This window comes from Pezoporus flaviventris, unplaced genomic scaffold (assembly GCF_033815535.1).
Source record: "Pezoporus flaviventris isolate CSIRO_AGI_PZ_B2104156 unplaced genomic scaffold, CSIRO_AGI_Pfla_v1 ptg000041l, whole genome shotgun sequence".
Taxonomy (NCBI): domain Eukaryota; kingdom Metazoa; phylum Chordata; class Aves; order Psittaciformes; family Psittacidae; genus Pezoporus; species Pezoporus flaviventris.
The window spans coordinates 12,203,010-12,224,043 of record NW_026892589.1 but is presented as its reverse complement, the minus strand read 5'-3'; the positions used below and the strand labels follow the sequence as shown (position 1 = coordinate 12,224,043).

At 56.2% G+C, this 21,034-nt stretch overlaps 1 protein-coding gene across 1 annotated transcript; it reads left to right on the top strand.

Moving 5' to 3' along the window:
- The first annotated feature begins 147 nt into the window (after positions 1–147).
- On the top strand, positions 148–18,407 carry HIP1R (huntingtin interacting protein 1 related). The gene is made up of 32 exons (XM_061466250.1): positions 148–358; positions 4,907–4,970; positions 5,375–5,517; positions 6,072–6,128; positions 6,364–6,444; positions 6,564–6,640; positions 7,071–7,132; positions 8,152–8,292; positions 9,240–9,297; positions 9,398–9,473; positions 9,666–9,803; positions 9,890–9,948; positions 10,022–10,094; positions 10,429–10,612; positions 10,687–10,775; positions 11,038–11,154; positions 11,567–11,668; positions 11,850–12,044; positions 12,263–12,410; positions 12,694–12,780; positions 13,078–13,185; positions 13,545–13,681; positions 14,248–14,358; positions 14,470–14,528; positions 14,833–14,863; positions 14,977–15,039; positions 15,393–15,493; positions 16,026–16,131; positions 16,829–16,952; positions 17,077–17,138; positions 17,306–17,494; positions 17,588–18,407. The coding sequence occupies exons 1-32, from the start codon at positions 266–268 to the stop codon at positions 17,624–17,626; spliced, it is 3,174 nt and encodes a 1,057-aa protein (XP_061322234.1). The 5' UTR covers positions 148–265; the 3' UTR covers positions 17,627–18,407.
- The last annotated feature ends 2,627 nt before the right edge of the window (positions 18,408–21,034 follow it).

Below are 21,034 nucleotides of genomic sequence, written 5' to 3'. Positions count from 1 at the left end.
AGGAGCGGGACGCGGCGGCGGAGCGGGTGGAGCCATCACCCCGCGGCCCCTTCCCCGGGGCTCCGGGTCCCGGCTCGGGGGTGCGGGCAGGGCTCCACCTGCCGCGGGTGGGTGGGGCCTGGCGCGGCCGCTAGGGGCGCCCTTGTGCCCGGGCGCGGAGCTGCTCGGCGCAGTGCGCGGCCGGGAGGAGCCGGCGGGGCCGGGCGCTGCTTGCCCGGAGCGCGGTTCCCGGTGCTCGGTACCCGGTGCCCGGAGCGCGGCCGCCATGAACAGCATCAAGAGCGTGCCGGCGAGGGTGCTGAGCCGCCGCGGCGGGCACAGCCTGGAGGCGGAGCGGGAGCAGTTCGACAAGAACCAGGCAAGGGCGGCGGAAGGGGGTGAGGGTGCTTCGGTACCGGCTCCGGTACCGGTCCCTACCTGGGGTGGGAGTGGTGGGGACCGACCCCTCCGCGGGGCATCCCCTGAACGCGGGGCCTTGGGGGGAAGCTGGGTCCAGGGACCCCCCAGTGGGGCGGCGCGGCCGCTGTTTGTCCGTCCCTCCGCCCGCCCGTCCGTCCGTCCCCGCTACCGGTGCGGCGCACGCTCTCCCGCCCCCACCTGCCCCATCGCTTCCTCCCTCCGTGGTCCCGGCCCGGTCCCGCGTGGGTACCGGCCCGTCCCGCTGCCCCTGGGCCGGGCACTGGGGCCGGGTCCCGTCGCCCCGGCGGGCAGCAGAGCCCCGAGCGGGCGGTGTGTGTGTGTGTGTGTGTGTGTGTGTGTGTGTGTGTGTGTGTGTGTGTGTGTGTGTGTGTGTGCCCCCCCCGCCCCGCACCCTCGCGGCCTTATCGCAGGTAAACGCGGCCATGAGCAAACACGGGAAGTTTTATGGCTCCGGCGGGGGCGCGGCTGAGCCCGGTCCCGTCCCCCCCCCCCGCACCGCTAACGGCATCTCTGCATCCCCTCAGTGCCCCTCGGCCCCGGGCAGGGGCTGCCCAGCAGCACCGGGGGTTGTTTTATACCGGGTCTGGGCCACGCGTGGAGTGGCCCTTGGGGACCGGGATGTCCGGTCCCAGGGAGGTGCCCATCGCCCTTCCCACAGCCCCCATGGGGTGAGTGATGCTCAGGGTACCAACAGGGCTGTCATCCAGCTTGTGGGATGTTATTACCCTAACGGCATGGGCAGGGATGGACAGAGGGACGGGCTCACCAGCTGCCCCAGCAAAAACCATAGTGCCCTCTCAGCATGCATCCCCAGGCCACTCTTGGTTTGCAGGCTGTGCTTGCATAGCAGGGATCTCTCCCCTTTGCCTTCCTGGTCCTTCCCTGGGCTGGTTTGTACCTGGAGAGCACCAGTGAAGGTGTCACAGTCCCCGGGGTCACGGTGCTGCTCGGGCGCGCAGGGTAGGAAACGAATCCTGTCGGGTTTGGGGAGCAACACGAGGAAACCGGCAATTCCGGTTCCTTCTGGACACGTCTCCTTCAGCCGTCCCACCGGGCACCGCTGATAAAGAACCGCGGTGGCAGCGCTGCCTCTGGTGCCGAAGGGCAGCCTGTGCCGGCGGGGCCGGAGCGTGTCCCTCCTCCCTCTGCCCTTCCATGGCTTTCCGGGCTTGGTGGTGGGATGTGTGTCCTGCGCGGGAGCTCACGGTCACAGGGATACCATGAGCAGAGCCGTGTGCAGGGCGAGGGGGTGGCTGTGCTCCATTGGATCTGAACCACGGGTTCGCTGGCTGGTGGTCACATTCACCACCCAAAACTGATCCATTGGATCTAAACCAGGGGCCCGCTGACTGATGAGCACGTTCACCACCCCTAAAACTGCTTGAAAACAGTCCTAAAGGAGTGTTATCCTAATGTTTCCTGTAGTAATGCTTCCTGTGACAGCAAAACTCTTCCAATGTCAGTATGTGGGTATTGATTTGCCTTTTATGTCTAATTATAGCAGCTGTGGAGATGGCCGCTGGTCGCCTTTGTATGATGAGGACACCAGTGCCCTGTCCCCTCCATGTGCCTTCACTGGAGCACGATGCTGCCAAAACCAGGAGCCCCATCTCGTTTCCCCAGCAAAGGCCAGGGTGATGCCCGCTGGTGCAGGCAGGGGTTGTGTGATCCTGGGTGCTGTGAAGGTCACCAGCTGCCCTTAAAATGCTTTTTGAGGTGTTGTGATGCTGGCATCCCCCTTGGAGCGGCTGCTGTGGGAGGTGGGAAGCTGCTGTCCTGCAGCAGGAAGCAAAACTTGCCCTTTTCTGTAGCCAATTCCTGCTTTTCTTAAGCAAGGAGGTGAAAACTCCAGTGAGCTCCAGGAATACCGTGTGTGTGACTGCCCAGTGGTGTGGTTTGGGAAGGAGAAGCATTCGGAAGGGAACTCCGGAGCTGCTGTTTGCAGTTCAGCTGACCCAGCAGCCCTCGCACCGCCTCGCCGGGGAGGTTTCCAGCTCCATGTCCTGCTCCCAAAGCACTGTGCCAGGACCCGGCATTCCCCTCCCGGGATTGTGTTCCTGCGGGATGCCAGGGCCCTGGGGAGCTGTGGGTGGGGAGGATCACGCCGTAATTAAAAGCAGCCTGGAAAGAAAGGGTGGATGTAAACCCTGCTCCTTCATTTGGGCGCTTTGATCCCGGCTTTAGTCACCAGCTTGGTACGTGAGGGCTGTGAGTAAGGCGTTGGGGCTGCTCCCGTGGGCACCGCGGCCCGTGGATGGGCAGGTTTTGGGGTTGGACCCCCTCCCGCATGAAAGTCTTGGCAGTGCTGATTGTGTGCCTGCTGTGACAGCCAGGACCTGCCCACCCCCAGATGTGCTGCTGATGTGTGGGTCAGAGTCAATGTCCCTGTCTCAGAGCCATCCACAGCCCAGCTTCATCAAGCAGCCGGTAGGGACATGCATGTCCCAGGCTGCAGCATCACCCCATGCCCATCCCTGGTCCCACCGTTACCTCTTCACGGACGTTCTGGCCACCCTGGGATTTGGGGCAGTGGCCCCAAGGGATTGGCATTGGTTTGGTGGCACCATGGTGTATTTGGGACCATGCTAAGTCTGTGTCATGGCAGTGCTGTGGGTGGGATAGGGGCTGCCCCTGCACTTGTGCTGGATGTAAAATGGCCCTGTAGAAACCTCTGTGCTGAATCACCAAGGTGAAACCAGCCTCTGCAGCAGCTCCTGGGCTGGAGTTTGGTTGGTAATGACATTATGGGCCATAAATGCCATAAAACCACCAGCACCAATGGGAATTACAGCCTGGTTTGGGGATAGGACAGCTGGGTCCCAGCCCTAGTCCCATCCTACCAGGCAGTACCGGGTGGCTGAGCTCCTGTCCTAGGGATATGAGACAGCATTCCCTTTCCTGGGGATCTGGAAGCCTGGATCCCACTGATGCGTTGGGATGAGTGTGATGTGTTGGGATGAGCCCATCGTGCTGCTCCCACACAAGGCAGGCAGTGCAAGCCCAGGTTTGGGATCTGCAAACCCAGGTTTGGGATCTCAGCAAGATGCAATAACCCCTTTAGCAGCTCTTTGCCTCAAGGTGCGTCTCCAAGCCCTGCCTTGCAAAGCCATCATCTTGTCACTGTCTGGTGCGTGATGAGCTTTGCCTTCTGTCAGTAAAGCATCGCTTTGGTTGCACTGGGAGATGCTGGCAGCCCCCAGGACCCCAGGCGCATCTCCTCTCTGCCCAAGGATCAAGGATGCAGCCTCCCCATCAGCTCCAGGCTTTCGGGTGGTTGTGCTGCAAGTGCCTGTTCCCGGGCGCTCCAGGCTCATTAACCTTTGGGGATAAGAGGATTACAGCAAGTCACCGGCTTAACTCCGCTGCTGCTGTACGGCCCCACATGGCAGGGTGACACCGGGGCTTCCCCGCTGCGGGAAAGGCAAATCCCGCCTCTTTTCCTGGGCTCATCGCTTTGGGACAGGCTCGCTTTTTGGGATCCATTCACTGTGGTTTCGTTGCTGTCACTCTCAGCTTGCGGGTGCCGCTGTTTTGGGCTCTTTCGGGGCTGATGCGGTGCACGGACACCTTTGGCATCGCCCCCTCAGCGCAGCATCGGGTTCCTCCTGCATAAGTCAGGAGCACTCGATAGCTCGGCATCGGGTTTCTGGTCCCGCAGGAAGGTGCCTCAGTTCGGAGGCATCCCGGCACAAGCGGCTGTGTCAGGGCAGGTGCTTGCCCGGGTTTTATAGGGTTCTGTGGCTTGTGGGGCTGCAGGGAGGGACCGGGTTTCTCTTCCGGCACTAGCGCCGGCGGCGGAGTCGCTTCCTGCCTTTCCAGCTGGGACCTTTTCCCTCTGCCGGTGAGCAAGGGCTTGTAGGCGCAGGCACTGCTCCAGCACTGGGGAGAGGGTGAAGCAGCTCAGTGGAGCCCGTAGGGAGCCAGTGAGGAGGAGCCAGATCCTCGTCAATCACAGCAGCTCAGTAGAACCGACCCCTGTCTGGGTCATCCTATGGAATAAACTTGTACCTTAAAGTGTGCTGTGGTCAAACACGTTAAAGGGTGGATGATCCTGTTCTGACACTCGCATTGCTCCTCGTTTTTGCTCCGTCTAAATGGGCATTGTGGCTGCCAGCCCCTCCGTGCCTGGGGACTGCGTTTGGATGAAGGGAGGTCCTCAAAAGCCTTCCCTCCTCCCCAGTTCAAAGGCTCCTTGTGATCAGACAAACAACCCTGGAATTCAGCATCTCGCTGCTGTGCTTTGATGCTGCCGGGGACACAGTCGAGTTCAGGCTGCAGAAATGCAGTGGTTTGTTCCCTGGGACAGGGTCAAGGAGGAGCATCAGCGGTGTGGTCAATAGCGACCTGGCTCTGGCTTTTAACGGGTTGTTTTGTGGGTAAAAAAGCCTATTTTGGTGTGTCGCAAACAGCTTTGAGGTGTTATAAAATGCAGGGTATTCCCCCAAAGCACCAGCTGCAGGGGTCACGCCATTCTCTCCTCTTGCAGGCCATCAGCATCAGCAAAGCCATCAACACACAAGAAGCACCAGTGAAGGAGAAACATGCCCGACGTATCCTTTCCCTTGGCTCACCTGGATGGTGCAGAGGAGATGCTTGTGTGAGGTTTCACCCTGTGGGGCTGGAGCTATGGGAGGTTTGGGAGACAGGAGACCCACGCAGAGCTTGGTTGGGGGCTGGCATCTTGTAGGCTCATCCGTCAGTGGAGATGCAGACAAGAGCAGTGCAGGAACGTTGCATTTCTTGGGCAATAAAATGCAGAGGGCCCCGGTGTGCCTTGCAGCAGGGTAGGAAAAGAAATGGGGTTTTATCTGTGAGTGCAGCATCGTGTCAGTGATCCCTGTGCCTGCGGTGCCCTGTGTGCGTCCCCTTTGTAACGAGTGTGAACAGGAACAATCCCCAGCCCAGCCCGTTCCCTGCTCCCATGTGTGTCCCATTGGCCTTGACTGGAGGGAAGGGATCATCCTGGGGACTCATCACGAGAAGGGAGCCTTCACCTTCTGGTCCTACGCCATCGGGCTGCCCCTGCCCAGCAGCGCCATCCTCAGCTGGAAGTTCTGCCATGTCCTACACAAGGTGCTGCGTGACGGCCACCCCAACGTGAGTGTCCCCTCGGAGCATCCCTCCCGCTGCACTGGGGGGGTCCCTCTGCACAAAGGGTGGGTTCCCCTCCCTGTCCCTGCTGCTTTTCCCAGGCCATGGGGCTGTGAAGCACCTCCCATATGAAGACAGGCTGAGGAAGTTGGGGCTGTTCAGCCTGGAGAAGAGAAGGCTGCGTGGAGACCTCAGAGCAGCTTCCAGTATCTGAAGGGGGCCTATAGGGATGCTGGGGAGGGACTCTTCATTAGGGACTGTAGTGACAGGACAAGGGGTAACGGGTTCAAACTGAAACGGGGGAAGTTTAGATTGGATCTAAGGAGGAAATTCTTTCCTGTTAGGGTGGTGAGGCACTGGAATAGGTTGCCCAGGGAAGTTGTGAATGCTCCATCCCTGGCCATGTTCAAGGCCAGGTTGGACAGAGCCTTGGGTGAGATGGTTTAGTGTGATGTGTCCCTGCCCATGGCAGGGGGGTTGGAACTGGATGATCTTAAGGTCCTTTCCAACCCTAACTATTCTGTGATTCTATTCTATGATTCTAATGCTTTTGCCCCTAGGTCCTCCAGGATTGCCAGCGGTACCGCAGCAACATCCGAGAGACAGGGGACCTGTGGGTGAGTGGGGTGAAAGGAGATTTGTGCCTTCTGGGGAGTTTGGAGGTGGTGAAAACCACTGTGAGCACAGGGAGGGCAAAGCACCACCTGAAACAGCCCCTCCTCTGTGACCCTGCTGGTGATGGTTACATGCATGGTGAAGGGCAAGAGGGTGAGAGCCATAGGGCCGCCGGCACATGTGGGATCTGGCTGTATCACTTCAGACCTGCCTCATTTCCCCTCGTGTCTCTGGCAGGGCCATTTACATGACAGGTATGGGCAGCTGGTGAGCATCTACACACGGCTCCTGCTCGTCAAGATCTCCTTCCACATCAAGGTGAGACCCTCTGCTGCCTCCGTGGCCTGTCCTGCTGGGGGACGGGGCTTCCCCGGGGGATGCTTCACCCCAGCGGAAGCATTCACAGCGATTGCTGTTTTCTCTCTCCTTTTACAAAGCATCCCGAGTTCCCCCCGGGCCTCGAGGTGCCGGATGAGGTGCTGGAGAAGACAGCAGGGACGGATGTGAACAACATGTGAGTGTCCTGGCGGGAGCACAGCGCCCGGTGCGTGCTCACCAGCTCCGTGCTGGCAGCATCCTGCAACGAGCCGGCTCCTGAGCAGGGCACCCGCTGGTAGTTTATGAACTGGTTGGATGGGGCCTCATTCCTCCTGCACCCGCAGAGCAGTGAGGAATGGAAAAGCAGGGAGCAAACCTGCTCCGGGTGCTCCATCCCTGGCAGTGCTGAAGGCCAAGTTGGACACAGGGGCTTGGAGTAAGCTGCTCTAGTGGAAGGGGTCCCTGCCCGTGGCTGGGGTTGGAACTGGATGAGCTTTAAGGTCCCTTCCAACCCAAATCCTTGTCATTCTGAGCCCTCACCCTCATAAGGACCTGCAGTGATCGTGAGCAGCTGGAGCAAGGATGTCTCTGCTAACGGGTGATGTGGTTTGGGGTCTCTTTGGCAGCTTCCAGCTGACAGTGGAGCTGTTTGACTACCTGGACTGGGAGCTGAAGCTGTCGGAGTCAGGTGAGGAGGCAGCAGGTCCCTCCCAGGGGCTCTTGAGCAATAGTTTCGCTCTTTGGTCAGGAATGTTGTTCCGGAGCCTGAGGTCAGAGGCTCGGCTCCTTCCTCCTCCTGCGAGGAGGTCTCTGAGCTCATTCCTCAGCTCTGTTCCGCTGTTGATGCCCTATAGAGGTGGTTGTAGGAAAACACTTGAGGAACGTGGTGGTTTCAGCCCACCTGAGCAGTGCAGAGCGTTGTTTTCAGAGCAGCGCTGCTCTGAAGTGGGCTCTTCTTTGCTTTTGGTACAACCATGTGAATCATACGCGTTACCCAAATCCCTTCTATCTCCCCGAAGCAGAGGATGAGGCTGTACCTCTTTCTAAATACTCGTTTTCCCGTGCTGAAATTCCTTTGGGAATGTGCGATTCTCTAGGCTCCTTCTCCAGGAATTTTTAGATGGCTTAAAAATGGGGCAGTTTCTTCCTCTGCTGCCAGTCAGGAGCCTGGAAAACGGGGCACAGCAGGAGACACGGTGCTCCCAGCTCCCACCAGCTCCCGCGTCTCCTCCTGACCCAGTTGTGCAGAGAATTTATATTCATAAATACTTTAAAGCTGAGCAGGGAAAGAGCCAGAGGGGATCTGCTGGCTGGATTCCTGCCAAGGGAAGGGATCTGTTTCCGAGCCGGGGCATGCGAGGTTGCAGTGTCGGCAGGTCCATCCCCTGCCCTGGGATGCTCTCCCGGCTCCTTGCATGGTTAAATAGAGCAGAGCAAAACCCTATACTTCCCCAGCCTTTACATCGTTTTGGGGTTAGATCCCTCCTTTTTGGGGTTGGGGTACCCAGGGCAGAGCTGAGCACCCCTTTCCTCTGCCACCGTTGTCCCTTTGGGTGTTCTTGCCCGGAAGGGGGTGTTCCCAGCGCAGCAGGGACAGGGCAGGCAGCAGCCCCGGTGTGTGACCCCTATCCTGGCACAGCCACATCCCTTGTAGTTAATGATCAAGCAGAGATGCGGTGCCAGCACCTCACTGTGCTCCCCCTCCAGTTTTCAGGCAGCTCAACACGTCGATGGCTGTGTCGCAGATGTCGGCGGTGCAGTGCCGCCTGGCCCCCCTCATCCAGGTCATCCAGGACTGCAGCCACCTCTATCACTACGCCGTCAAGCTGATGTTCAAGCTGCACTCCTGTGAGTCACAGAATCATAGAATCACAGAATAGTTAGGGGTGGAAAGGACCTTCAGATCATCCAGTTCCAGCCCTCTGCCATGGGCAGGGACACCTCACACTAAACCATGGCACCCAAGGCTCTGTCCAACCTGGCCTTGAACACTGCCAGGGATGGAGCATTCACAGCCTCCCTGGGCAACCCATTCCAGTGCCTCACCACCCTAACAGGAAAGAATTTCCTCCTTAGATCCAATCTAAACTTCCCCTGTTTCAGTTTTAACCCGTTACCCCTTGTCCTGTCACTACAGTCCCTAATGAAGAGCCCCTCTCCAGCATCCCTATAGGCCCCCTTCAGATACTGGAAGGCTGCTATGAGGTCTCCACGCAGCTTCTCTTCTCCAGGCTGAGCAGCCCCAACTTCCTCAGCCTGTCTTCATATGGGAGGTGCTCCAGTCCCTGATCATCCTCGTGGCCTCCTCTGGACTTGTTCCAACAGTTCCATGTCCTGGGGACGTGCCCCATCCTGGTCTTTTCCCAGCTTGGGTTTCCGCATGGATTTGGGGATTAGGATTGCGGGGATGGAGGCATCCATTGCCGTGTCCCCATATCCCAGCCAGGCCCTGAGGACCTGCTCCATCCCATATAGACATCCCAAATGAAGGAATTATAAGGGCTTGTTCTTGATTAATTCAGACTGATGAGCCTTGGCCTGCCAGCCATGGAATTGCTGGGCAGCACGGTGCAAGGGGCCTCACATGGGTATTTTGGGGTTTCCACAGCCACCTTCCTGTGCTGTGTCCCTGGTCCCTATGCCAGGGATGGGGACACCCCACTCCATTCCTGATCCCTCACATCCCGTTCCAACCTGGCCTTAACCTGCTGGCTGTGGCAGCCAGAGGGATCCAGCTGCATGTGTATGAATTTGCAGCCCTGGATCAGCCATGTCTGTCCCCCCCATCACTGCAGGTCTGCCGGCCGACACGCTGCAAGGCCACCGAGACCGCTTCCATGAGCAGTTTCGCAGGTAACCCATGGCTGAGTGCGATGCTGGGGTCCCCTCCTTGCTGCCATTCCCCCCTCTCCCCACCTCCTCTACAAGCAGTTCTTCTTTCCCCCCTCTCCAGCCTCAAAAACTTCTTTAAGAAGGCATCGGACATGCTGTATTTCAAGCGGCTCATCCAGATCCCGCGGCTGCCAGAGGTACGGCAGGGTTTCCATGTGCTGCTTGTGTGTGATGCTTTGGAGAGCTTGTGGGATCAGGGTGTCCCCGTGGATGGGTTCAGTGCCTGAGGACACAGCGGCACAGGGATGCCTGCCTCCCTTCTCTTGCTGCGCTGCTGCAGTGGTTCCCGAAACCCCAGGTGATGCCATCACAGCATCTCGTCCCCATAGAGCCCCCCGAACTTCCTGCGGGCATCCGCGCTGGCCGAGCACGTGAAGCCTGTGGTTGTCATCCCCGAGGAAGCCCCCGAGGATGAGGAGCCAGAGAACCTCATTGAGATAAGCACAGCTTCCACCATGGAGCCACAGGTGGGGACCTGGGCATGGGGACCCTGGGATGGGAGGACACAGGCACCCACAGCCCGGCTCAGCTCAGCACCCTCCGTCTTCTCCAGGTCACCTCAGATCTATTTGACCAAACCTTTGGGCCTCCCAATGGCATTCGGGATGACAGGTATGGGGGGTCCAGTGGTGATGCCAGTGGGGTGGCCACTGCCACATGAGACCAACCTGCCTTTTCCCTGCAGGGATGCACAGATCGAGAGCCTGAAGAAGGAGGTGGACGTGCTCCGTGCAGAGATGGAGAAGATTAAACTGGAGGTAAAGCCCTGTTGGGAAGCAGCCAGTGTGGGAGAGCGGGGTGCTTTTGGGTGCTGTAGTGTTGAAACCCCAATGAGATGCAGCAGGAGCAGAGTCCTGGCACCCAGCGCTGTGTTTTAGGCCTCTCCCAGTGCCAGAACCCTGATGTTATGGGATGGAGGCGTGTGAGACCTGTCCCGTGTTATCTGTTAGCAGCGGGGATGGAGCAGGAGGGCAGAGCTTTCCCATGCATCTCACAGCAGCTTTGCCCAAATCACAGCCAGGCACCGGGATGGGGATGCCGGGGAGGGCTGGTTGCCGCTGGCAGTGCCCAAGCGCTGCCGGTGCCCCGCAGGCGCAGCGGTACATCACCCAGCTCAAGGCGCAGGTCAACAGCCTGGAGGGAGAAGTGGAGGAGCAGCGCAAGCAGAAGCAGAAGGCGCTGGTGGACAACGAGCAGCTGCGGGATGAGCTGGAGAAGCTGCAGAGGGTGAAGCAGGACAGCGACAGGTCCCAGCGGCTCTGCGCCGAGGCAGAAAGTAGGTGCCCTGCAGCACCCGTGGGCCGCGGGGTGTCCTCAGCACCGGTGCTGATGCTTTCTCGCCCTGTTCAGAGAAAGCCACCGCCACCGAGATCCGCTACACGAAGCTGAAGGAGAAGCACAGCGAGCTCATCAACACGCACGCTGAGCTCCTCAGGAAGGTAACGCTGCTGCTCGTGCTGGGCAGGGGCTGACTGCCGCCTTCAGCCCTACCCCATGTTGGTGCCGTCAGCCTGCATCCAGGGACCTCTGAGCCCTGGGTGGGAGACCCCCCTTGAATTCGTGTTCACAAGCAGTCAGCATCCCAGAGGCTGTGAGAAAGGCATCTTGGAGGTGTCCCCTGAGCCAGAATTTGATGGGAGCGAACGTGGCTCTGGTGGGATCCCCCCTCTGATGCCCAGTAAGCCCCATGTCCCCGTGCAGAACGCTGACACTGCCAAGCAGCTGACGGTCACGCAGCAGAGCCAGGAGGAGGTGGCACGTGTCAAGGAGCAGTTGGCCTTTCAGGTGGAGCAGGTCAAGCGAGAGGCGGAGATGAAGGTGAGCCGGCAGAGCCCTGCATCCTTCCCTGCCATGGGGCCCTTCCCAGCCTGGGAAACACAGTTTGGGTGCAAGGGGTAGAGGTGGTGGTTGGTGTCAGTCCCTGATCCTGGAAGGAGTCGCCCTGGCTTCTCGGGAAGGCGTTATTCAATGCATGCTGCACTCCCTCTTGCCCAAATCTGCCTTTTCTTCCCCCAAGAAAATGCCACGATGCAAATTAATGGCTTTGGGTGCTTTCATTCGCTGGGGGCTGCTCCCAAAATCCCTGCCCTGGGGAAAGGAGAACCCCCCCCCAGTATCCTGAAAACCCTTCCCGCAAAACACATCCGGATTCATTCCCATGGCGCTGGCTGCGTGCCGGTGCCAAGCGGGGCTGGAGCGTGCCTGCAGCTCCATGGCCGTGTGGTTGCAGCTGGAGGACCAGAGCCTGCAGATGGAGCAGCTGCGGCAGGAGCTGGATGCCCGGCGGGAAGAGCTGGAGCAGGCGCAGCGCTCGCTCAGCCACGCCAAGCAGGTACGAGGCTGGGGTGCAGGATGTGCCCCGAAACCCATCACACAGCAAACAGCAGCTCAAGGCAATGTCATTGGGGCTGAATGTGGGTCCATCCCATCAGGGTCAGGAGCTGGGCCTGTCCTCAGCTTCCCCCTGTTGGGCTCATGACATGGTGACAGGGGTCTCCTGGTCCCGCTGGCAGGCAGGCACAGAGCTCAGTGCTCAGGTGGAGGCCCTGCACGCTGAGAAAGAGGTGCTGAGGCGGTCCGTGAGTGAGAAGGAGCATGAGCTGCTCTCCACACGTGGCCTCATCGAGGAGAAGGAGCTGCAGCTGAGCCAGGAGGTGGACAAGACCTCGAGGGAGATACGAGAGCTGCAGGGCAGGCTCCTGGAGAAGGTATGAAGTGAGATGTCCTCGGGGGTGCTGAGCAATCGGGGAGCTCAGATGAGCCGTCGCTGGTGTAGCCAGTGGGATGTGACTTGGCAGCAGCAATAATGGGATGCTCGGGTCTAATCCTGCAAAGATGCTCTCGAGGGATGTGATGGTGATGGGCCAGGGGTGATAGGGGTCCTGTGTCCCACCTGTGCAACTCGCTTGTTCCTCACACCCCACAGAGCAGCCAGGAGCAGAGCCTGCAGCAGAAGCTGCTGGATGAGCAGTTCATCATCCTGCAGCAGACGGTGCGGGAGGCAGAGGACATCCTCCGGGACGCCGTGGCCAAGCTGGATGATCCACTGCACATCCGCTGCACCAGCTCCCCCGGTACGTCCCACTTGACCATGGGGTCTGCAACCCGGATAGCATTGCCTCTCAGCTTCCCCCAGGCCTTTTTTCCCCTCCCAAATACTACACCCAAGGAGACTGGGGTCAGATTTCCCAGGAATGAACTTTTAGCTCCAATCTCAGCACTGTTTTGCTCAGATTTTAGCGTTGTTCCCAGGCCAGGGCCACAGGGACCTGAGCTGTCTTGGCTTCCACTGAATGGTGCCTCATGGAGTCGGCACTCGTGCTTGTTCAGACACTAACGAAGCTAAACTCATTGCAGATTACCTGCTGAGCCGGGCGCAGGCAGCGCTGGAGTCCACGGATGCCCTGGAGAACGGGCACGCGCAGTACGTGGCCTCCATGGCAGGTACCTGGGGCTGGGGACCGGTGGCATCGCTTGCACCTTGCTTCTATTATCATACATCCTTTGTTTATTATTATACATACTTTGGGGCCATCGGCAAGCGTGCAGTGCCCTGGTGATGGAGGGATGGAGCGGGTGGGTTGCAATGTGCTCGCTCCAGGAGCAACGATGCGGTCAATGCCAACCTCTCCAAGCTCTTGTATTGACCCTTGAGTGTGTTCAGGGGTGGGTTGAAGCCCCCAGGACATGGCAAGCGGTGCCCTGGGCTGGCAGCACCTGAGCCCATCATCTCACCATCAGATGCTGCGGGGCTGGTGGGGGCTCTGGCCCTCTTTGCACACTTGATGGCCGACACCATTGTGAACGGCAGTGCCACGTCCCATCTGGCTCCCACTGACCACGCTGACCGTGAGTGCTGTGCATGGACACTTCATATTGGGGGTTCTTTATGCTTGTGGGGTGTTTTGGGGGGGCTGCCATGCCAAAGCATCCTGTGGTAGGGGCTGGTTATGGGGCAGGTCTTCCCTGGGGGCAGCGTGGTCCTATCCCCCCAGCATACCCCATGTTCTGGTGCCCCTTCCTGGGCCAGGGTTGTTACTTCGCTCATGGAAACGGATTTATCCTCTTCTGCAATAAACTTCTGGATGCCATTGATGCGTGGCATCATCCCCATAGCTGAGGGGAGGAGGAAGGTGAGGGTGGTGGGGATGGGGTGGAGGGACCCGTTGTCCATTGAGGGACCTGTTACCAACCCATCCTCTCCGCAGGGCTGACGGAGACGTGCCGGGACTGTGGGCAGCAGAGCCTGGATTACCTGGGCAAGCTGAAGGACAAGCAGACCCTGGGATGTGCTGAGCTGGGGGACGTGCGGCGGGCGCTGCGAGAGGTCCTGCAGCTGGCCCAGGTAGGAGATGGAGCCCATTGCACCCATCGGGGCTGGCAGGGGGGGATCTCTGGCATGGGTGTTTCCCAAAGGGAATGCAGAAGGATGTTGCCTCCGTTTGTCAAGGTGGGAGTTTGCTCAGGCTGCCCCTTTTTAAAGAAGGATACCCAAACCCATGGCTTTTATGGCATTTCCCATAGTCCAGAGCTGAAATCTCTGAAGTAGCCCAGGGATGCTGGGTTGGAGTGAGCTCTTTGGCGTGGCTTGTGCCACATTCCCACAGGTTATCCATTTGTCTTTTCCATTGAGCCGCTGTTAATTCAAAGGCTCGTAGCTCTCTGGAGCCCTCTGGAGCTCTGCCCTGCCAAAACTGCTCCTGTGATTGAGTTTTGTCACCTTGATTTGGGGCATTTCTTACCCTGTGCCGTGTTTGCTGCACATGTGCCTTCACCCTTGTGATGTGCTCCTGCAGCTTTATTTATTTAAGGGGGAAAAAAGGGGGTTGGGTGCCTTGCTTTGGTGTTATTCCTCACAAATATTTCCTTCTCTGCCTAAAACCTCTTGGTGACTTCTGCCTCCTTCGGCAGGAGCTGAGGCCCAAAAGCTTGGACATCAAGCAAGAAGAGCTGGGGGACATGGTTGAGAAGGAGATGGCCTCCACCTCCAAGGCGATTGAGGATGCTGTCAGGAGGATAGAGGTGAGACGGAGCTGCAGGGTGAACCATTTTGGTGCCTTGGGGCAGCAAAGCGTCCATCTCTCCTCCAGCCTGCAGTGCAGCATCCAACTTCCCTCTTGTGTTTCCCACCAGGAGATGATGAGCCAGGCCAGGAACGAGAGCTCTGGTGTTAAGCTTGAAGTGAATGAGCGGTGAGTGTTGAGGGGTGGCATGTGGCGGCCATGGGCAGGTTTCTGTCTGTGCCCATACCCTCCTGGGTTGTGCTCTGCTCCAAAGCCCCATTTGCAACCCGATCCTGCATCGTCCTTGTGCTGAGCACGACATCTTCTTTAGAAGGGTGGACCTTGGTCTTGCATGTCTAAGCCCATTGCTCACAGCTGCTTTGTGGGCTGCTTAGAAGTAACCTGCAGGCTGGCTGGCCTCCAGAACAGGCCCGTTTTATAACTGGGACACAGCATTGGAGGATGCTGAATGCTCCCTCTTGTTTCCCTACAGGATTCTGAACTCCTGCACGGACCTCATGAAGGTGAGTACTGCACAAATGGAGCTGGGGCATCAAAGCAGAACTGTAACTTCCCCCCATTGGCAGCATCAATCCAATCCCTGTCAAATATCAGACCCTCTTTCTCTTCATTCCAGGCCATTAGGCTTCTTGTAATGACATCTACGAACCTGCAGAAGGAGATAGTAGAAAGTGGCCGGGTAAGTCTCTCTGGAGACGGGCTGCTCAGCCCCGTGCTCTCTGCACACATCGCTGTCACCTTTGTAAAGCCTTGTTTGTCTAAAGGCAATGGCCTCAATCTGTGTGTTTTAAACCCAGCCCAGATCTGCAGGCTTGCAGCTCTAATACTTGTTTTATTGATACCTATTTAACCAGGCCATCAAGTATTGCCTGAAGGGCGCAGAAATGCTGCCAGTCCCTTGCTTTATGGCTTTATAGATGAATTTCTATATTGTCTTGTATTATACGGATATTTTATATGGCTTTATGGATCTAAACGTTGTTGTTTGTAAGAACCAAGTTAATCCAGGCCATAATGTTCTCGTAACAACAGGGGGCAGCAACAACTCAGGAGTTTTATGCCAAGAACTCGCGCTGGACCGAAGGGCTGATCTCTGCCTCCAAGGCGGTGGGATGGGGAGCCACGCAGCTCGTGTAGGTACCCGGGGACCTCTCCTAGGGCTGTGCCTGGGGCTGGCCCGTGCTTCTCCATCACCCAGTAACCCAAGTTGTGCCACGCAACGGAGTCTGCACGGGGCATTACTGCTAATTCCTCACAGAGCATCCCGGGTCAGTGAAATAGGGGCTGCCAGTTCCTGCTTGCAAAGCTGCTTCAAATCGAATGCTCCATGTCCAAGTTCCTGCTCAGATGGTTGTGGATGGGGAGGTTGGGAGTGGTGCAGGGTATCCCTGTGCCAGCAGGGGTGGTTTGGGATAAACCTTTAAAAATCCCACCCACGTCATTATGGACACACGGTCCTGCCTCTGCTGCTGTTTTGTACCTATCCAAAGCATCTGCATTGGGGCTTTGAGTAATTGCTTTGTAAATGAGCTTTAAATAATTACAGGCAGAGCTGCTGGTTCAGGGTCTTGGTTTCTAAGGATAGAGCAGGGGCTAAATAATCTGCACCTGGTTTGTAGGCATGGTGAGGATCTAACGCAATGTTCCTTCTGACCCATACCACAGGGAGTCAGCAGACAGAGTTGTCCTGCACATGGGCAAATACGAAGAGCTCATCGTCTGCTCCCATGAAATCGCTGCCAGCACAGCCCAGCTCGTAGCTGCCTCCAAGGTGAGTATCCCAACAACGTTCCTGCATGCAGCTCCTCGAGCTTGAGGGCGTTTTGCTCCCACAGTGTTGTCCCGTGGGTGCTCTCAGGCAGTGGTTTGTTATCCAGTGGTCCTGCAGCGTCCTCCCGGAGCAGGGAGGAAGGGAAGCTCTTCCTATTACAAAGTCAGTCTGTGATTTTAATCCATCTGTTTTCACCTGCATCAATATTCCCACACCTTGCCTTGGAAATGGAGATGTGTAAAACCTCCTGTTAAGCTGCTTATGTAAAGAAGATGTTAATCATTAATAAGAACCCTCAACTAAGCCCCTGCGGGAGCCAGCATTGACAATGATGGAGTTAGTTTGGTCCTTGCTTTCACCCACACCAACAGGAAAGGTGCTGATGGGTAGAGGTTTCCATGAGCAAACAGGGAGGCAGGCTGGGGGAGGAGGACCCACATGGGGTTTTACAGCAGATGGCTTTAAAATTAAGAGCATGGTGAGAAGAAAAATAGCTCTGCCTTCACTGATGCTGCTTATCCGTGTGTGCTCCCGTGGGAGCAGAGCTGGTTTGGTGCCCCAGGGCTCGCACGGGTCATGTTGCTTGGCCGTGATGGGATCAGCAAGGATAAGCAGGTGTCCATCTGTCTGTCCATCCGTTCCACCCCCAGGCTGTCACATCCGAGCTCCATCCCGACGTGGTCTCTGCTCTTTGCAGGTAAAAGCCGAGAAGAGCAGCAGGAACCTGGGCAAGCTCCAGGAGTGCTCCCGCAACGTCAATGAGATGGCGGCCAATGTGGTGGCTTCCACCAAGTCAGGGCAAGAGCAGATCGAGGAGAAAGGTGAGGGGTTTGCAAGGAAAGGGGAGAACCCCTCCCCAGATCCCTTTTATGTCTGTGTTCAGCCAGCTGGGCGCTGGGACATGAGGAGGGTGTGCTCAGAGAGGACCCTTGCTTCTCTCCACAGACACCATGGACTTTTCGGGCATGTCCCTCATCAAGCTGAAGAAGGAAGAGATGGAAACACAGGTACGGACGTGAAGGTGGCTTTGGTGCTGCCAGCCTCAGGTCCTGATCTGGACCTGCACATTGCGTGGGGGGGGGGTCCCTTCCTTACCACCTTCATCACGGTGCTGCTGCTGGTGGGGATCACCCCCCTGCGATGCGCAGGACCCAGGGCTGCTCTTTGGCTGCAGGTGAAGGTGCTGGAGCTGGAGAAGCGCCTGGAGGGCGAGCGGGTGCGCCTGGGCGAGCTGAGGAAGCAGCACTATGCCCTGGCCGGGACCTACGACACAGAAGAGGATGGGGAGGCAAAGCCAGCACCAGCCCCTAGAAGAGGCATCCTCAAGAAGCCCCCGTTGGCTCAGAAACCCGGACACGGGGAGGTAGGTCCTGGTGGGGGGGGGTAAATACACAGTGGGGAGGGTGTTCACAGCACCGGGGCTGGTATTTTGGTGTCTTCCCTCTTCTCATTTCAGCCCCAGCGAGACGCCGGCCCGTACCCCCCTCACGTCTAACAGGGGCTGGCTGGGTACCCATCCACCAGCTCACGCTGCCTTCGCGCTCGTGTGCCTTCCTGCGCCGGGCCCTCCTCCCGCCCGCAAAACTGGAGTTTTCTAAGGAATTCTTTATTTTTATTTGTATTTTTCTTCACTTGATTTTTATCTATTTTGGGGGGGGGGGGGTGCTCTCCCCCGGCCCCCTCCTCCTCCTCCAGGTTAATTTAATTTGGGGTTCGTTTGGGTTATATCCTTTTGTAAGGACTCTGTCGATCAGCACTAGGAGTACCTGTAGCTCTCTACTGTACTGCTCGGACCCTTTCCAAGAGCTGTTTTTAAAGTAGGAAACTTGAGCTTTTCTTGCAGCCGTTTTTTAATTCCCTTTTCCCAGCCTGAGGAATAACGGGACTTTGTTTCGGCCTGGGATCGGCCCCTCCATGGAGAGGGAGACGTGAGCCTGAACCGGCACACGGGGCAGGGCTTTGGAAAGGGGAAAAGCAGCTACTGGCACACACTGGCAATAAGGATGCAGCCCTTGCGTTGTCCTGTTCTATTTTATAGCACCGCAGCGCTGTCGGGATCAGTTGCGTTCTGTTTTATATGTAAGAGATGTAGCAGAATTAAATCCAGCCGTGGCCAATGGGAGCCAGGGGATGGAGGAGTCTGCAGCAATAAGGAATTACTGATGTGGGGAGACGCTGGGGTGGGGTGGGGGGCAGAAGAAAAGGTCCTGTCAGCTGTATCTTCCCTTGGAGCTACTACCACGATAGAGATTATTAAAGAAGCAATATTTAAAGTAGATGCTGTGGTGCCTGCTCAGCTGCTTGGTGGGGAGGGGACCGATGCCAGGGCTACGGCATGGGGCTCTGCTGCTTGAAGCAAGCTGGCCCTGAATACTGGGGAGCAAAAGGCAATAAAGGGCCTTAAAGTAATTAGCTAAAGCACAGAGGCAGGTGCATCAGTGTGTGTGTGTGTATATATATATACGTATATATACATATATATACACATATACGTATAGATGTGCATAAATATATATATAGAGTCATATTCTGTATGTGTGGCATGTATGGCTCTGTGTGTGCCTATATATGTATTTATATATATATACATGCATGTTTGCATATTTATAGATAGATGGATAGGTATATACGTATTTGAGCATATAGGCCTAAGCATATACACACAAGTATACAGCATATAGGTCTGTATGCAGGTGCCTCCAGCCATACAGCCCAGAGCAAGCAGCTCCCCCAGGTACAGCAGCAGCACCATAACTCCATGGCTTTCATGTCAGCCTTACTGAATGTAAGTCATTAAATGACTAAGAAGCAGCTGCAGCAGCATGGGTGCAGGATCAGTGCCACCTTCCAGCTTCCAGCCAGGCCAGCCCTTACCTGCAGCCTCACTGCTGTGCATGGGGGCCATTGGCACGCACCTGCAAGGGATGGGGATTGTGTTTGTTCTGGGAGTGTTTGCAGGGCTGTGTCACTGCACTGCTGGGTGCACCCATGAAAGGGTAGGTTTGGAGCAGTTGGAGCTCAGCAAGAAGGCCCATGACAGGGTGAATGCAGCATCCTTATATTTAAGAGGAGAGTTATAAGGGTCTAACATCAACATTTTCATCCTTGCACCCCCCCTAAAACAATTACAATCAAATTGCATACAAGCCACAATAAACCCCCCATGATTTTTCATTTGTGTGATTAACAAGAGGCTGTAAAGCAGGTACCTGGCATTTTAATTGCTGTATCTCAGGACAACACATTTACAAGGTATTTGTTATTTATTTTAGTTACGAGGCAGTCTCATGCTACCTAAGCTTTACAGGATTACAGCCAGACCTTTACAGTTTTATGAGCAACAACTATGGGCAGCTCAGAAGTCCCCCTTCCCAACCAATCGTATGTTATAAAGCACACCCCACATTAAAAGGCTTTGGTGTTAATACTGCTGTTACTGGATAAGGCAAACAGCCGATTGAATGCTGCAAACTACATCAGCATCATCCCCAGCCTGAAGCTTTACATCCTGCTCAGTCTTTCCATGAAGCTAGGGAGAGCTTCCTGCAGTATTAACAGAGGACTGGGAGAAGGGTTACCCAGCAGCGCCCTTCGCATGACTGCTGGCACATCGAGTGACGATGGCTCCCGAGATGGAGCTGGCCACAGTTGTGCTCCAGTTTGAGCTTCCTTTCTTTCAGAAACCTTTTCTCTCAGTACAGCTCATCAGCTATATATAGACGGTGATGAAGACGTATTTGCTGGGAGACCGACGTCATTCTAACCCCTCTCCTCATCACGTTTCATAATGGAAGGATGATGAATCAAGAACGTGAACTTTCAGACTCTCACTGCCCTCAGCCCAGCCACAGCTATAGTTAAAGAACTCCAGTAAAACATGGCCTTAAGAATGATGCTATGGGTAAATGTAACTTGTTTAACTAACAGCACTGCTCTTTCACTGTGATGTACTGAAATGGACACTTAACAGAGGCTGCGGGTAAAATAACCCAGGTCAGAATGTACAGAGTCTCAAAAAGTGTCAGTAAGAATAAGCTCCAAAGGCCACCTGAAGTGTAACCCGTGTGCTGAAGTAACTGTTAAACAAAATCAAGCTTACTGTCCAGTCTGTGATTGCCTTAACTCCCTATACTTTCTGCTATTTGTAGCAGACAGCAGAACTAAATCACAACTGCAGACTGTGCATGCACAGGTTTATTTTGAGACTCCATCAAGACATCCTGCTCTACAGGATCCAATTTGCTAATGGCTTTTAAGTACCATTAGATGTTTAACTTGATGTGCTACTGCCAACAAGTTTCCCTCAGTTCCTGCAACACTAGCAGTGGAAAATAACCAAGCCCAAGTTGCGAGATCCCAGTCTTGGCTCCCTTCCACCAAGGTTAGTCCAAGTCCAGTTCCATTCGGTCCTCCCGAAGCAGCTTTCAAGCAGTGTGTTATCAAAAGCCCTCCTTTCCCCACCCCTTGGCTCCTCAGCAGCCACATCTCCAGTGGCCACAAATGAGTTCGAACGCAAAGTGGCTCCAGTTCAGCAACAGCATTGCTACAGAGCAGTGTCTGCAAAACACAAGTGTCTCTTAGGTCACCGGGGGAAAACAAGGCCATGGAAATCAAGCACAGGAATAGCAAACAGCCATTACATGCTCTGGGAAGTCAGGTTAAAAAGCTTCTGTACAAGTATGTTAAGAGCCCTTAATTCAAGCCATCAACAGCATGTTTCAAACTAGAAAAATACAATGATGCTACGTATCTATCACCTCCCTTACAAACCATCTTACCACGGCTGGCAGAGTGAGATAACTAACACACACACCAGCCCCAAGGACATCCTTATTTATTTATGGGGATTATATGATTCTCCACAATCATACATTCTTCCCGCTAAGGTGCTATTACTCCAGTG

Bases quoted from the DNA above. Each gene is read 5' to 3' on its own strand.
- HIP1R (XM_061466250.1), top strand. From the start codon at position 266: ATGAACAGCATCAAGAGCGTGCCGGCGAGGGTGCTGAGCCGCCGCGGC. The intron at 6,445-6,563 runs GTGAGACCCTCT...CCTTTTACAAAG, and splicing joins AGATCTCCTTCCACATCAAG to CATCCCGAGTTCCCCCCGGG. The intron at 14,359-14,469 runs GTGAGACGGAGC...GTTTCCCACCAG, and splicing joins ATGCTGTCAGGAGGATAGAG to GAGATGATGAGCCAGGCCAG.